The following is a 14314-nucleotide window of genomic DNA, read 5'->3' as shown; positions in this document are numbered from 1 at the left end:
GGTCTTTGTAAAGTCGATTTGCAGCTGATGGTGGAGTATCATGGGCAGGGGGTATCCTGGAGGCTGAGGGAGACATGGGGCATCTCACTGCCCACGTTGGGTGTCTTAGACATGTTATCATAGCTTGGTGAGGAGCCGAGGCTGAACAGCTGGATGAGGCTGCTGAAATGTAGCAACTAAGCGAGAAGAGGTGGGGAGATGGGGTGAGGCCAGTTCTGTCCGGGAAATAACAAGAGAAGGAGGGAGTATAGAGAGAAGAGGGGAGGGCTCAGGAAAGAGCTGGAAACACCCAGAGTTAGGGGGTCAGAGGGATGAGGTGAATGGTCAGTGGGTGACCAGGAGATGCACCAAGGTCATGGGAGCCAGTGGGAGGGGTTCATTCACAGGCACCATGTTGCACGTAATTGGGAGGATTCAATGCGACTGTTTAGAAATGCTCTCTACTTCATTTTTCTTTACTTCTTTCATGCATGTTTATCTTATGTTTTAAAATATATCTGAAATTTATTTTTCACACTCCTCAGAACGTGGTATGGGACTGTGGGTATGTACTGTGTTGCTTCAGTCATGTCTGACTCTTTGTGACTCTATGGACCATAGCCTTCCAGGCTCCTCCATCCATGGGATTCTGCAGGCAAGAATACTGGAGTGGGTTGTCGTTTCCTACTTCAGGGGATCTTTCTGACCCAGGGATCGAACCTGCGTCTGTTTCATCTCCTGCATTGGCAGACGGGTTCTTTACCACTAGCGCCGCCTGGGAAGCCCTTCGTTTGGGACTAGTTCCTCCTGAAGATGCAGACAGCTGAGGGAGGAACAGGTGAGGGCTGGACCTGGGAGTATAACTCCCTCCTCATGGCCTTACAGGTGCTCATGGAAAAGACCTTTCACCCTCTCTTGCACAGAAGGGCCCACACCTTATTTAGACTTGCTGCTTGATTTTTGCCCCATGTACTATGAGTTTTATTGATCAGATTATTGAAGGCAAGCCAGAATAGATCTTAAAATGAGATGGCTGCACTCAAACAAAAAGGACCGCAGAGGGACCTGACCAGGGTATCCGCATGTGGGCTGATGATCAGAATCACAGAAAATCTCAAGATTAATGCAGTCATCCACTTGTGGTGTAAATTTTCAGCTCCGGTTACATCGTCTTCTCATCATCCTTTCTTTCCTCTTCCATTGCACAGAGTTGATAAAGAAGAGTTATAGAACGGACTTTTGGACTCTGAGGGAGAGGGAGAGGGTGGGATGATTTGGGAGAATGGTATTGCAACATGTATACTATCATGTAAGAAACGAAGTGCCAGTCTATGTTCGATACAGGATACAGGATACAGGATGCTTGGGGCTGGTGCATGGGGATGATCCAGAGAGATGATATGGGGTGGGAGGTGGGAGGGGGATTCAGGATTGGGAGCTTGTATACACCCGTGGTGGATTCATGTCAATGTATGGCAAAACCAATACAGTATGGTAAAGTAAAATAAAGTAAAAAAAAAAAAAAAGAAGAAGAAGAAGAGTTGGATTAGAAGTGATTTCTCATCTCTCATCATCTCTTATCCCCCCTCCCCACCTGCCCTGTGTACTCCGAGAATACCAGGTTTTCCCTTCTTCTCTGCCCTTTCCTCTTCTGCCCTCCTTCTCTGGGCTTCCCTGGTGGCTCAGTGGTAAAGAATTTGCCTGCAAGGCAGGAGACCCAGGTTCGATCCCTGGGTTGGGAAGATCCCCTGGAGAAGGGAATGGCTACCCACTCTAGTATTCTTGCCTGGAGAATTCCATGGACAGAGAAGCCTGGCAGGCTATAGTCCATGCGGTTGTACAGAGTCGGACACAACTGAGTGACTGACACTTTCACTTTCACTGCCCTTTCCTCAGTGCGTGCCCTCTCTTTGAAAAGCTATAGCTACTATTGAGGAGAAACACACACACAGCCATACTCCAATCACATGGTACACATCCCATTGCATGTGCCATGAGGATGACAAAATCTTACATTGTTAAGAAAAGGCAAAGCATGGTATGAAGATTTTTGTTGTTGTTACCCCAAAAATAGGGAGGAGCATGATAGCCACAAACTGCCATGTGCCTAAAGAGAGAGAGTTTTTCACTGAGGTTCTGAGTCACTAACGCGATCCCTAGCCTGTTTTCCATATAACTCTTGGGGTGAAAAATCTAGAAATTTTAAGGATACTCACGGGTGGCAGTGGCCAACACTGACAGTGACAATCCCAGAAAAGAAATCCAGGTATCTGTTTCCCTCATGATCAAAGAGCCACTCCATGTGTCCCTGGTGGAGCAACAGGGGCTCTGGGAAATAGGCTGTGTGCATAGGAGAGAGATGTTGCTTATGGACCTCCAGGACTCGGCTATAGGCCAGGGACTGTAAGTAGACAAGAGTTAAGTGCTTAGCATCTTCCTTACCCCCACATTGCTTACAGATCAACAGCAGGTCCACACAGCAGCACCTGGGCTCCCCACTGACCTCACTCACCAGGGTGACTCTTTGCCCAGGGACCTCCTTGCAAGATATACCCAGAGCCTTCCTCTCAAGTGGAGGAAATTATTCATGTGGCCCTTTGATCCTTTTCCACATCAAACATGAAGACCCCATGGACTGCAGCCTACCAGGTTCCATGGGATTTTCCAGGCAAGAGTACCGGAGTGGGTTGCCATTACCTTCTCCGAAACATGAAGAAGGAGGCTTGAATTTTCTACCTCTCCATAGAAAGCCTTGGCTTTGAGTTGATTTTAGCTGTGAAAAAAGAGACTGAAATAAATGTCTGAAGTATCATGTTTTTTTCCCTCTAATTTCTTTTTTTTTGGCGGATTAAAAAAAACGGAGTGCTTGTAGTGTTCATGACTTTAATTATAAAGCTTCTGTCCTATCCTTCTCATCTCTGTGGGTCTCTCCTGACTTTATTGATTCTACAGTTTCTAACTTATGAATGTCATGTAGAATGAAGGGCGGGGGGTGGTTGGAGAGAGAAAGAGAAAGAGTGAAAGAGAAAGAGAGGAAAGGAGAGAGAATGAGTCCAATATTTATTGCGTGACTGCAAAATGAGAATGACACTTTGTGATGGCGGACTCAGGAAGGTCAGATCAGGCACTGACGGATGGGATGGAATGAAATGAGTGCCATCACATGCGTGGCCTGTGTATTTCTTCTTGTGTGTGCATGTACACCTGTATCCCTGTGATACATGTATGGCCATGGACAGTCTCCTCCTTGTACTCTCTGTCTCCCTCTGCTTTGTCTCCCCATCTCTGCCTTTCGCTCTCTTTCTCTCTCTCTCTCTCTCACACACACACACACTTCAAACAATACCACCGAGTTGGGTAAGAGAGTTTGGAGGCTCCCACTGATTTGAAGGCTGTGATATCTGAGATAGCTCAGTGGCAGGCAGGGCCATCTGTGGGTTTTTCTTGAGGAAACAGTTACCTTGGCCCTCCTGAGAAGAACTGCCTCACTGGAGTTCTCCTAAAACCTTGATGCTTACCTGGTATCTTTCGGGTGTGAAGTCACATGGCGGCATGCTGGGCTTTGTATGAAGGCCGCACCTGGTCACAGATGTCCAGAAAGCACCGGCTGAAAGCGGAGTGGGTTAATGTCCTCAACTAAGCATCACACAGGCCTGTTCGTAAAAATGACCTGTCGTCACTCAAATCAAAGTCCTGAGGGCAATTTTATTTCCTAGTTTTGAGAAAATCATTTAAAGTTTGGATTTAAAACTGAGTTATCTTTTTTTTTTTTTAAAAAACAAAAAAACAAACAGCTCAGAAAGAGTTTATTACCAGGCAGCCAGGCGAGGAGAATGAGTCTCAGAAGTGCCTCCCCAAAGGTGGAGGGGTTGGGGTGCTTATGGTGCCAGCAGGGTGGTCTGAGATGTGGGGGAAGGCAACTGGAGGTAGGGAAAGAGGCGAGGTGATGGGTGTTCTGCCTGGGAACATCTCAGTTACAAATGCCTCAGCGTAATTGATTTACTTCCAGCAGAAACTAATATAACATTGTAAAGCAATTATATTCCAATAAAATAAAAAAATAGCAACACAAAAACCCAAAGTGGAGGCTCTGAGCATGATCAGAGGATGGAATTTTCTGGCCTCCGATGTCACCAGGCCAGTGTCCAGACACCTGCACAGGCTACAGACTGAGGTACCTTAATAATTAACTTTTTCTTTTTTTGGCCATGCATTGAGGTTTGCAGGATCTTAGTTCCCTGACCAGGAATTGACCCCAGGCCCTTAGCAGTGAAAAGGCAGAGTTCTAACCACTGCCTAGTCAGGGAATTCCCAATGATGAATTTTCTTAAACAACAAGGTCCTACTGTATAGCACAGGGAACTGTATTTAATATCCTATGATAAACCACAATGGGAAAGAATATGGAAAAGAATGCATATATATGTGTGTGTAGCTGAATCACTTGCTGCATAGCAGAAGTGAACACAAGATTGTAAATCAACTATACTTCAATAAAATAAAAAATAAAAAATAATAAATTTCTGGAGAAAAAAAAGAGTTCCTCTCGAATCTGAGGGAAGGCACGGAAGTTACTGGGGAAAGTCATGGTTTCTCCCGCCTTGGTCCCTCGCAAACTTGGGAGGCTCTTCCCTCTGCTGCCATACTGTAAGGACGGCGGTTCTCTGCTCAGCTCAAACTTCCCTCAGGGCCGGAGGGTTGCTGGAGTACATCCTTTTTGTTAATGGAGGTGCTTCCTAAGCTTTGGGCTGCCTGGTCCCTGAATCCCAGTGCCAATCCCAGTTTCTGGTACTGCGTTGGCTCTCAATAAACAAGGAATGAATGGCTGTTGACTATTGCTGGGGAGGACAAAAAAGGGGTGCTAGGCCATGGACTATAATAGCACATATATCCAAAGAGACTTAGAAGACAAAACCTTCTTGTAAAACACGACTCAAAGTCCAGGAAAACACAAGATAAACTGGAGCCAGAGGAATCCTTAAATATTTGGAGCTAGAAGGAAGCTTACGTGTGGTTTTTTTTTTTTTTTTTGCTTTTGGTCAAGATGCTCATTTTATAGATGTAGAAGCCATCCTAAAGTGGTGAATTAATTTAAGATCACCAAGCCAGGTAGCTACTGAAGAAGAACAAAACTTTGAGTTTCTGACTCCCAGCCTGGTACCATTTTGCCCATTCACTGGCTACCTCCACCCTCCTTTTCCATCACAGATTTTGACCCCTCTATATAGCAGGGGATGGAATAATAGAATCAGAGAACATTGGAGCTGAAAGAGATGTCTAGAAACTTTATAAGTACTCTTGGAAAAGAATGCTACTAATTTTGAGGTTCAAGGTCAGTATAGATAATTTTACAGGTGGAGAGAGCTTGGCAAATGATTTGTCTTGTTCAGCATGAAAGTTTGAATCCACGGATGAAATGTTGGAGTTTTGTGTGGCTATGGGGTCATCATCCTGAGAAACACAATGAACAATTGTGTTTTTAAATGAGCTGGAAAGTAATGACTCTGAATATGTTTTGTTTCTTTCATGAAAGAGTTCATTCACTTTTCTGCTCTAAATAGTCATGATTGCTCTTAATTTAGAAGCAAATGGCTTTGGCTATCCATACATAGAAATGACCCAAAAATAAAACTAAGTTTTCTGAGAATTTCACCTTTTGAAAAGCTTTTCATTGTGTCTCTCTACATTAGTTACTCTTCTGAAATGGGGAAAAAAATTCTGAGTGTTTCTAAGAATTCAAGCTCTCTTCAATCCTGCAGTCTCATTTTCCTACCTGTAGAATTGAAGCTACCCACCGAGGAGACTGAAAGGTCTCTTGACTCCAAAGCTACAGGAAATTATGAAAGTGGTCTGGAGAGGAAAATAAGGGGAGTTGGAAAAATTCGATAAAGAAAACTTGAATTTTAAGTGGTCAAGGTAGGTATATTCAATCATTCATTTGTTTATTCACCAAATTCATGGGAATATGATGGTGAAATGAGGGCTCAAAATGAAATTCATAGAATTTTGCTCTCAGGAAGGAAGAGGGAAGGAAGAAAGATTAGTTATCAAGTAGGAAAAAAATGTCAACAATAAAATAAGTCTAAATAACATCTCATATTTATATGTGGAATCCAAACAATAAAACAAGTGAATAACCATATTAACAACAAAAAAGAAACCAACTCACAGATATAGAGAACAAACTAGGGGTTACCAGTGGTGAGAAGGATGGGGGGAGGGGCAAGACATGGGTAAGAGATTAAAAGGTATACCTACTATGCATAACTTCCCTGGTGGCTCAGATGGTAAAGTGTCTGCCTACAATGTGGGAGACCCAGGGTTGGGAAGATTTCTGGGTTGGGAAGATCCTCTGGAGAAGGAAATGGCAACCCACTCCAGTACTCTTGCCTGGAAAATCCCATGAATGGAGGAGCGTGGTAGGCTACAGTCCATGGGGTCGCAAAGAGTTGGACACGACTGAGCGACTTCACTTTCACTATGTATAAAATAAGTAAGGCATAAGAATATATTGTATAGCACAGGGCATATAGCCGATAGTTTATAATTATTTAAATAGAATATAGTTTATAAAAATATTGAATCACTATTTGTATGCATGAAACTAAGCTGTTTGTACTTTAATGAAAAAAGGAAAAAAATGTAGATAACATCTTAAAACAGCTAAAAATCTCTCTTGCTAAACAACCCAAACTCAACAAAAATAGAAAATATGATAATCAGTGGACAAAAAGAAGCAAAATGCTTCCGTTTTCATTATTTACTAGAAAAAACCTAAATATATTGTTAATTGCCTGCGTTCTCTATTCAAAATAACCTGTATTTTGAGGATGCCATAGATTTGAAGTTTAATAAAGCTTCTCTGAGACTCCTGGAAATTGTGCACCTGAGGATTTCCAGGTGAAAATTCTAGGGGAAATTCTCTTTGTAATGGTGAAAAGTTTTCTAATATTCATAACCAGCTTTCAACACAGAGTGGAAATTTATCAAGAGCTTGTGATTCTTTCAAATGAAAAAAAAAAGATTATAAAACATTTGAAAATATACAATGCTCATACTTGGTAGAATATTAAAGAAGTTTATTAAAGTGCTAATGACACCTTGTTTCTGCATGGTATATTAAGTCACTTTAAAAAAGTTGTCGAGAGGGGGAATGGATTGGGAGATTGGGATTGACAGCTGTACACTCTTATGTGTAAAATAGGTAACTAATGAGAACCTACTGTAGAGTGCAGGGAACTCTACTCAGTGCTCTGTGGCGACCTAAATGTGAACGAAATCAAAAAAAGAGGGGATACATGTACATGTATCATTGATCCACTTTGCTGTACAGCAGAAACTAACATGATATTGTAAAGCAACTATATTCCAATAAAAAAAACTGAAATAAATATCTTTAATTAAAAATTCAAAACCAAAACAAACTTGTCACTTTGGGTGTCTCATTTGATACTTGGCGTAGCCAATGGGTTTAGAAAGGAAGATATTATCACTCACCTTAGAGCTGAGGATGTGATTAAAAGTGAGGTGTTTGCAGTTTTGAGCCACCCCTCACCACCCTGTTGATTCTTACAAACACCTCCATATCCTTCCAATAAATGTTCCTTTGCTTAAAGTGAACCGGGGCCAGTCGACGTTGTTCACTTGCAAGAGCTCTGCCTGATTCTGAGGCTGGTGACTCTTGTCCTTCCTTTTGGCACTTTTGGGGGCAAGCCTAGTCTGAGCCCCTCCCAGCTTTCTGTTGGGCTTAGATCAGTCCACAGATGGCAGAAAGGATGGTCTGGTGGTGTAGGTGGAACACCTACTTTTAGGCTAATTTGAATGATTTCCTTAGGAAAAACTTTGCTGGAGGCTTGGGAAGTTTCTCAGCTGGAAATGGGGGTTATGTGCAATTAATTTGCTCTCCTATGCACCCCTCCTTGTGGGAGAGAAGGCAGATGGTAGCAAAATGGTATGTTTGAGTGTATACCCACTTGCCTGAACATGTTATGCATTCAATAATTTGTGTGTGTGTGTGTGTGTGTGTGTGTGTGTGTGCTCAGTTGTGTTGGACTCTTTGCGACGCCATGGATTGTAGCTCACCAGGCTTCTCTGTTCATGGGGTTCTCCAGGCAAGAATGCTGGAGTGGGTTGCCATTTCCTCCTCCAGGGGATCTTCCCAACCTAGGGATAGAACCTGAGTCTCTTGTATCTCCTGCACTGGCAGATGAATTCCTTACCACTAGCGCCAATTTAGCTAATTAATAAACAAGGCACAGCTAAGATATTTTCTATACTCTTTCATCCAAAAAACAAATTGCTTCTGTAACTTTGTGAATATAGTTAGCTTAAAGCGATTGTGCCCGTCAGACAGGGGCAAGGCTGAATATTGCATGCACACATATATCGCACAATATACATGTAGGTGTTACATAAGGATTGTGACACTTTTTTTTTTTTTGCATATCTGGCAATACTTACACTAGGTGATCTTTCTATCTAACATGAACCCTGTCTTCCCTCCCCTCATTGTATTTTCCTATCCCCTCACCATAATTTATAGCCCATATCTCTACTGGATATTTTAAAAATATATTTATGTGTTTTTCTGTTTATCCTCAGTCTCCCCCACTGAGACACATAAGGACTAAGGTTTTGTTTTGCACACTGTGGCTTGGTTTAAGCACAGGGGTAAGTGCTCAATTACTTATTGACTAAATGTCTATTTGTAGAACCCAGCAGGTCCATAAGAAGGGTGTGTTCAATACGTGTGTGCTTGGATGAACAAACAAGCAGGCGGGTATTTAAGACTAGTAGGTAAGAAAGTGGAAGTCAAGCACCAAAGTGTTTTGAAAAGCCAGGTAGAGTAGGACACCCATGTCTATGTGTTGTGGGTTTTTGCAAGATGACTTCTTCCCTGCAGTGCCCTTGGTGGAAGAATCTCTGCTGAGTTGATCAAGATCTCTAGGCACCGAGCCTCACCTGGTCCCACCCCCAGCCCAGCTCCACAACCCTCAGGGATGGAGTAGAAAAGGGGAAGGGCCAGCAGACACAGTATTTTCTCTTGCTTTGTCAACAACCGGTACTTTTAGGATAGTGTCTTCTTTACCGAGTATGAGACACTGGGTGTAATTCTAGCCCCTTCTCAGAAAATGTTGGAGTTAAATAGTGTTCTGGCAAAGGACCCATGACTGGGGGAAAAGAGAAATCCAAACAGAACTGTAAGAAGAGTGGTTTAGAAAGGGCCTGGTGGAATCACTCTGACTTTGGAGTCAAACAGACCTGGCTTTGAATCTCAAGTTGTCATGTCCACATTTCTGCCTTTGATCAAATTTTTAAATGATCCTTTATCCTTCTGTCTCATCTGTGAAATGGGACAATAGTACTCCTTAATAAGTTTGGTTGAAGATGAGAGCACCAGATATATATTAAGTTTCAAAGAATCACAGCTGTTAAGGGGGAAGAAAGCGAATGGAAGAGGAAGGCAGGAGAGAGGAAAAGGAAAGATGTGGAGAAAATGAAGATAAAATTGATCATCACAGGGCAATGGAAAAGGGTCCCCTTTGTTCAGGGCCTGTGGGGCATGGGGTCTTGCTATGTCTCATCAATGAGATATATGATGCTTGCTTATGCTCACATCTCATCAGAGGGATTAGTGAGGAGGTGGTGGGCTCCTAGTGAAACAAGAATTATGTGAAAATCAGGAATACATGAAGCTACCACCAGACCTGGCCACCCCAGGTCTGTTCCTGCTGGAGAAAAAGGAGAGTCTTCGTGGAAGAAGAGGTTCACAGTCTAGTCCTGGCTTAGGTGGCTTTGGGTAAAGCCACTTAAAGCTTTACCTAAGGCTTTTCTCTGAGGCTTAGTTTCCTTGTTAGTAATTGAGTGGGGGGGGGGGTACCACCTTCTAGGGGGATGTCAGAAATTTGTGAGGATGCTTTATGTCTTTTAAAGTAGTTATCCTCAAGCATCTGTATACTACAGTTAATACTTCATTATTTGAATTACTTTCTTTTATTTCTTCTTTATGTTTCTGCAAATATTTTTAGTTTAAAATTATGTCTAGTCTGATTTTATTACCCATGAATTTCATTTTGGGATGAAAGGATGCATTACCAAATATTAAACATGAGAAGGGGGCTCTGGGTTTGACAAGGTGGGGTCTAGCCCACGTCTTAGATGATCTGTCTGGAATTCCAGAATTTCAGGCAACAAGCTCCAGAACTCAGCCCTTCTGCTCTCACTGACCCTTCCACTGACCCACATCCCCCTGGTTTCCACTCACCGTTAAGGGAAAAGCACGTCTTGGGGGTCCAGAGAGATAAGGTTTTCAGGTGCAAAGCTCTCAGCAAATGTCTCCAGGCTCCTATCATTTCTCCCAGTCAGGAAGCAAGTTCCCACAGAAGCAGGAGCGACTAAACCTGTGCTTCCTACGGAGCAAGGACTCAACTGCTCACTGACCAGCTGGACTTTGAGATCAGGAAGGAAGGGGAGGAGCTCCAGAGGGGAGCTGTGGAGGGATTACTGCCTTCACTTCCGGGGGGCCGCGGAGCTTCCGTGGTTGGCAACAGTGCCTGAAGGGGAGAGAAAGGGCAAAGGAAAGAGGGAGAGGGAAGAAGAGAGGGAGGGAGAGAGAAAATAGGAGGCAGGTAGGCAAAGCAAAAGTCTTCTGGCCTTTTTTATTGAAGGATAATCGCTATACAGTATTGTGTTGGTTTCTGCCATACATCAACATGAATCAGCCATAGGTGTACATATGTCCCCTCCATCTGGAACCTCCCCCCCCCCCCCACCCCAACTCCCACAGCATCCTACCCCTCTGGTTCTCCTGGACTATTTTATTAGTTTTGTGTCCCATGAAGGTCTCTTTGGATGAACGTCTCTCTGCAGAAGGGTGATGATGGGTATGGGAGAAGGGCCAGGATATAGTTGCAAGGGTCAGAGACTTAGAAAGGAAACAGTGAAAAAGAGAAAGAAGGAAGATATGCATGAAGTGAACAGATAAAGACATTGCTGTTGGTGTGGGGGGTCTTGAGGAAGACAGGAGGGACTAATGGGGAAGAGGGTGGTCCATGGGAAAGCAGAGGGGCATCGAATAGCTAGGGAAGGCCCTGGACTGCTGCCTTAGGTATCAGAATAGTGCAAGAAGTTGAGCGCTGAGGAGTTAGGGGGTTTATTTTTACTATGCTTTAATTTCTTAAATTCCCATTTGTCACTCCTGCCTCTCCTGCACCCTTAACCTCCATAAGTAACTATTCTGTGTGTTTAATGTATACCTTTTTCTTGATAAGTACTCTCGTAAAGGGCTTCCCAGTGACTCAGCAGTAAATAATCCACCTGCAATGTAGGAGACCCCAGTTTGATCCCTGGGTTGGGACGATCCCCTGGAGAAGGAAATAGCAACCCATTCCAGAATTTTTGTCTGGAGAATCCTATGGACAGAAGAGCCTGGTGAGCTATAGTCCATATGGTCACAGAGTCAGACACGACTAAGTGATAAAACAACAACAAATTCTTGTAAAATGTGTATTGTTTGGGGTGAATGCATTTTTAATTTATGTAAATATGCATACTTATTTTTTTTCCACTCAGAGCCATGCTTTTCAAATCCATCCAAGTTGCTGTGAATAGACTTCTTCCAGCAGCTCTGGAGTGGGTGCCTGTGGAGTAGGGCAGTGCCTAAGTGGGGAGAGTGACAAAGACAGCTGGAGCTGGGAGGGTAAGGGGGTGTTGGTGTGGAAGTGGCTCCTGTTAATGGAAGGCAAGGAGGGACAGAAGAAAGAGGCAGGTCTCTCCACAGTGGTAGGTGGCAGATTTCATAAGCAAGGGAACTTACTTATGAGGCTTGTCTTTGGAAAGTAGATCTTTGCATCCCATCCACCGGAATCTCAAAATGTGTTTTTAAAATAATTTTATTGATTTAATTTCTGTCTGGCTGTGCTGAGTCTCTGTTGCTGCATGGACTTTTCTCTAGTTGCGGCAAGCAGGGGCTACTCTCTAGCCGGTGCGCAGGCTTTTCTTGCTGCGGAGCACAGCCTCTAGGGTGCTCAGGCTTCAGTAGCTGTAGCAAGTGAGCTCAGTAGTTGCGGTTCCCAGGCTCTAGAGCACAGGCTCAATGGTCATGGTGCGCAGGTTTAGTTGCTCCGTGAATGTGGCATCTTCCCAGAACAGGGATTGAAGCCGTGTCTCCTGCATTGGCAGGTGGATTCTTTACCACTGAGTCACCAGGGAAGCCCCTTAAAATTTTATATAGAGGCCTTAAGTGAAGTCAGTCAGGTACACTGTCCAGTAATGTACATGTTACTCTCTCAAGCCTGCATCCTTGGACCAGTTCCCACTGTGTGAATGATGGGCAGAACGCACACGCCAAGGACAGAAGAGGGGGCGAGGAGTCTCTGAGTGCCTGGATCCAGCTCTTGGCTCAACCAGTGGTCACATCCTTTCCATCTCCTCCTTCAAGAAGGGTGGGGTTGGGGAAATACCATATAGGGTGGACGTCTCGAGTCGCCTTTCACAGAGGACCCACTGGCTTGGCCACATCCTCCACAAACATCTGGGAAACAATCTTTTTATCCCAGATGCCCAGGAGAGGTGAGGGTACCAGGTAAGCACAGAAACTGTTTTAAATTCAATGTAAATTGCCCACTTTTGTGTGGGTTCCCAGCTCCCAGCCCCATTCTGTTTTGGGGGTTTGGAGAAGATGATTATGCAGTCTGGCTTGTCAACTGCCATGGGACTGACCCACGTCAATGAGACCAGTTGCAACACAGCCTCTCACTGGGCTGCCTAAGCTGTCACACTGTTGAACTGAGGTGAGAAAACATTGAGCTCCTGAAGTCTGGCATGTGACCTCAACTCCACTGGGCTGTGATCTATTTTGCTTCTGTGAACACTGCGGACTGTAAACTCCTTTGATCTGAGATTTTTTGGGGGCTTTAAGTTTAAAGATTATTAAGGTGAGAGGTACCCATCTGGGGCTGCCTAGGGTGGGGAAGCAGAGCATGGCACTCGGAATTATTTCACAGTGAGCACTTGTACCTTCATTATTCAAAAGGAAAGACATTTATTTTATCACCATAATGCAATATATGCTCTCTGTGAAAACAGAAAAAAATTGTTCTCATGTGTGTACCTGTGTATACACAATTTTTTTCATAAACTGCTTATAGTCAACAATATAGCTTTTTGTTTAAAATAAAGATCTGAGTCATCATTCCTAATTCTTTCAAAGTATTCTGTGATATGTTTTATTTAATTTTGGAAAATTCTTGGCCATTGTTACTTCAGTATTTCTTTCCAGTTCTCTCTTCTTCTGGTGTTTTAATTATACACATATTACATCTTTTGAAATTGTCCCAAAGTTCTTGGAGGTTCTTTTTCCCCCCACTCTATTTTAATCTGGGAAGTTTCCCTTATCCATCTTCAGAGTTCACTGATTGTTTCCGCAGCTGTGTTCAGTCTACTGATGAGCCAAAGACACTTAAAATTTTTGTTGTTGTTGTTATGCGTTTTTCATTTCTAGCATTTCCTTTCAATTCTTTCTTGCAGTTTCTATCTGCTTCCTTTACCCATCTGATATTACATAATGTCTGCCTTTCCCATTAGGACATTGAACATATTAATCATAATTATTTTAAAGTGGTCTGATAACTCCAATATTGGCATCATAGTTGAGTCTGATTCTGATGCTCAGTTTGTCTCTTCAGATTATTTTTTTCCTCTATCATTTTAGCATCCCTGGAAACTTTTAAGTGAAAGATAGACGTGCTGTATTAGGTCACAGGACCTGAGGTAAATAAGTTTTTACTGTGAGGTTTTATGTTAATCTGGTAGAAGCTAGGATGTGTTTGTTTTCTGTAGCTGTACGTGCCAGAGGATTCAAATTCCTCTAGTGTCCTTTTTTGTCCCCTGTGATTTTAGGGCTTCCTTCTCTTTAAATAGAGCCGAGGCAGCTCTTGCAGCTGTAATCCTCTGTTATTACATTTGTCGCTCAGTCATGTCTGACTTTTTGCCACCCCGTATGCTGTAGCCCTCCAGGCTCCCCTGGCCATGGAACTCTCCAGGAAAGCGTACTGGAATGGGTAGCCATTCCCTTCTCCAGAGGATCTTCCCAACCCAGGGATCAAACCCTGGTCTCCTGCATTGCAAGCAGATTCTTTATCATTTGAGCCACTAGGAAACTGGAGCCCTAAAATCTTATGATTGGAGCTCAGTCTTTTAGTGGATCTATGTCTCTGAACTGGGTGATCGTCACAAGTATTTATCTATGAATTTTCAGTAAGTATAAATTAAAAAAATAAAAAAAATCTACCCTCTACTCCCTTCCCTGGCTTCAGTTTTCCCAGTGTTTCCTTGA

General features: G+C 43.3%; 1 protein-coding gene across 2 annotated transcripts in view; it reads right to left on the bottom strand.

Annotated features, from left to right (window-relative positions):
- AGXT2 (alanine--glyoxylate aminotransferase 2) overlaps positions 1–10409 on the bottom strand; it is a 47637-nt gene extending 37228 nt beyond the window's left edge. Inside the window, exons 1-3 of one of the 2 annotated variants that reach the window (XM_004017055.6) lie at positions 10244–10409; positions 3498–3586; positions 2196–2380 (exon numbers count right to left, since the gene is read on the bottom strand). In XM_004017055.6, coding sequence (XP_004017104.2) covers positions 2196–2380; positions 3498–3586; positions 10244–10331 — 362 coding nt within the window. In that variant the 5' untranslated portion in view covers positions 10332–10409. The remainder of the gene's footprint in view (positions 1–2195; positions 2381–3497; positions 3587–10243) is intronic. The other variant, XM_042233888.2, reaches the window with a different exon arrangement.
- Between the last annotated feature and the right edge of the window lie 3905 nt (positions 10410–14314).

Source organism: Ovis aries, chromosome 16 (assembly GCF_016772045.2).
Source record: "Ovis aries strain OAR_USU_Benz2616 breed Rambouillet chromosome 16, ARS-UI_Ramb_v3.0, whole genome shotgun sequence".
Lineage (NCBI taxonomy): Eukaryota > Metazoa > Chordata > Mammalia > Artiodactyla > Bovidae > Ovis > Ovis aries.
Note: the sequence above shows the minus strand (reverse complement) of the source record. Positions and strands in the feature narration are given on the sequence as shown.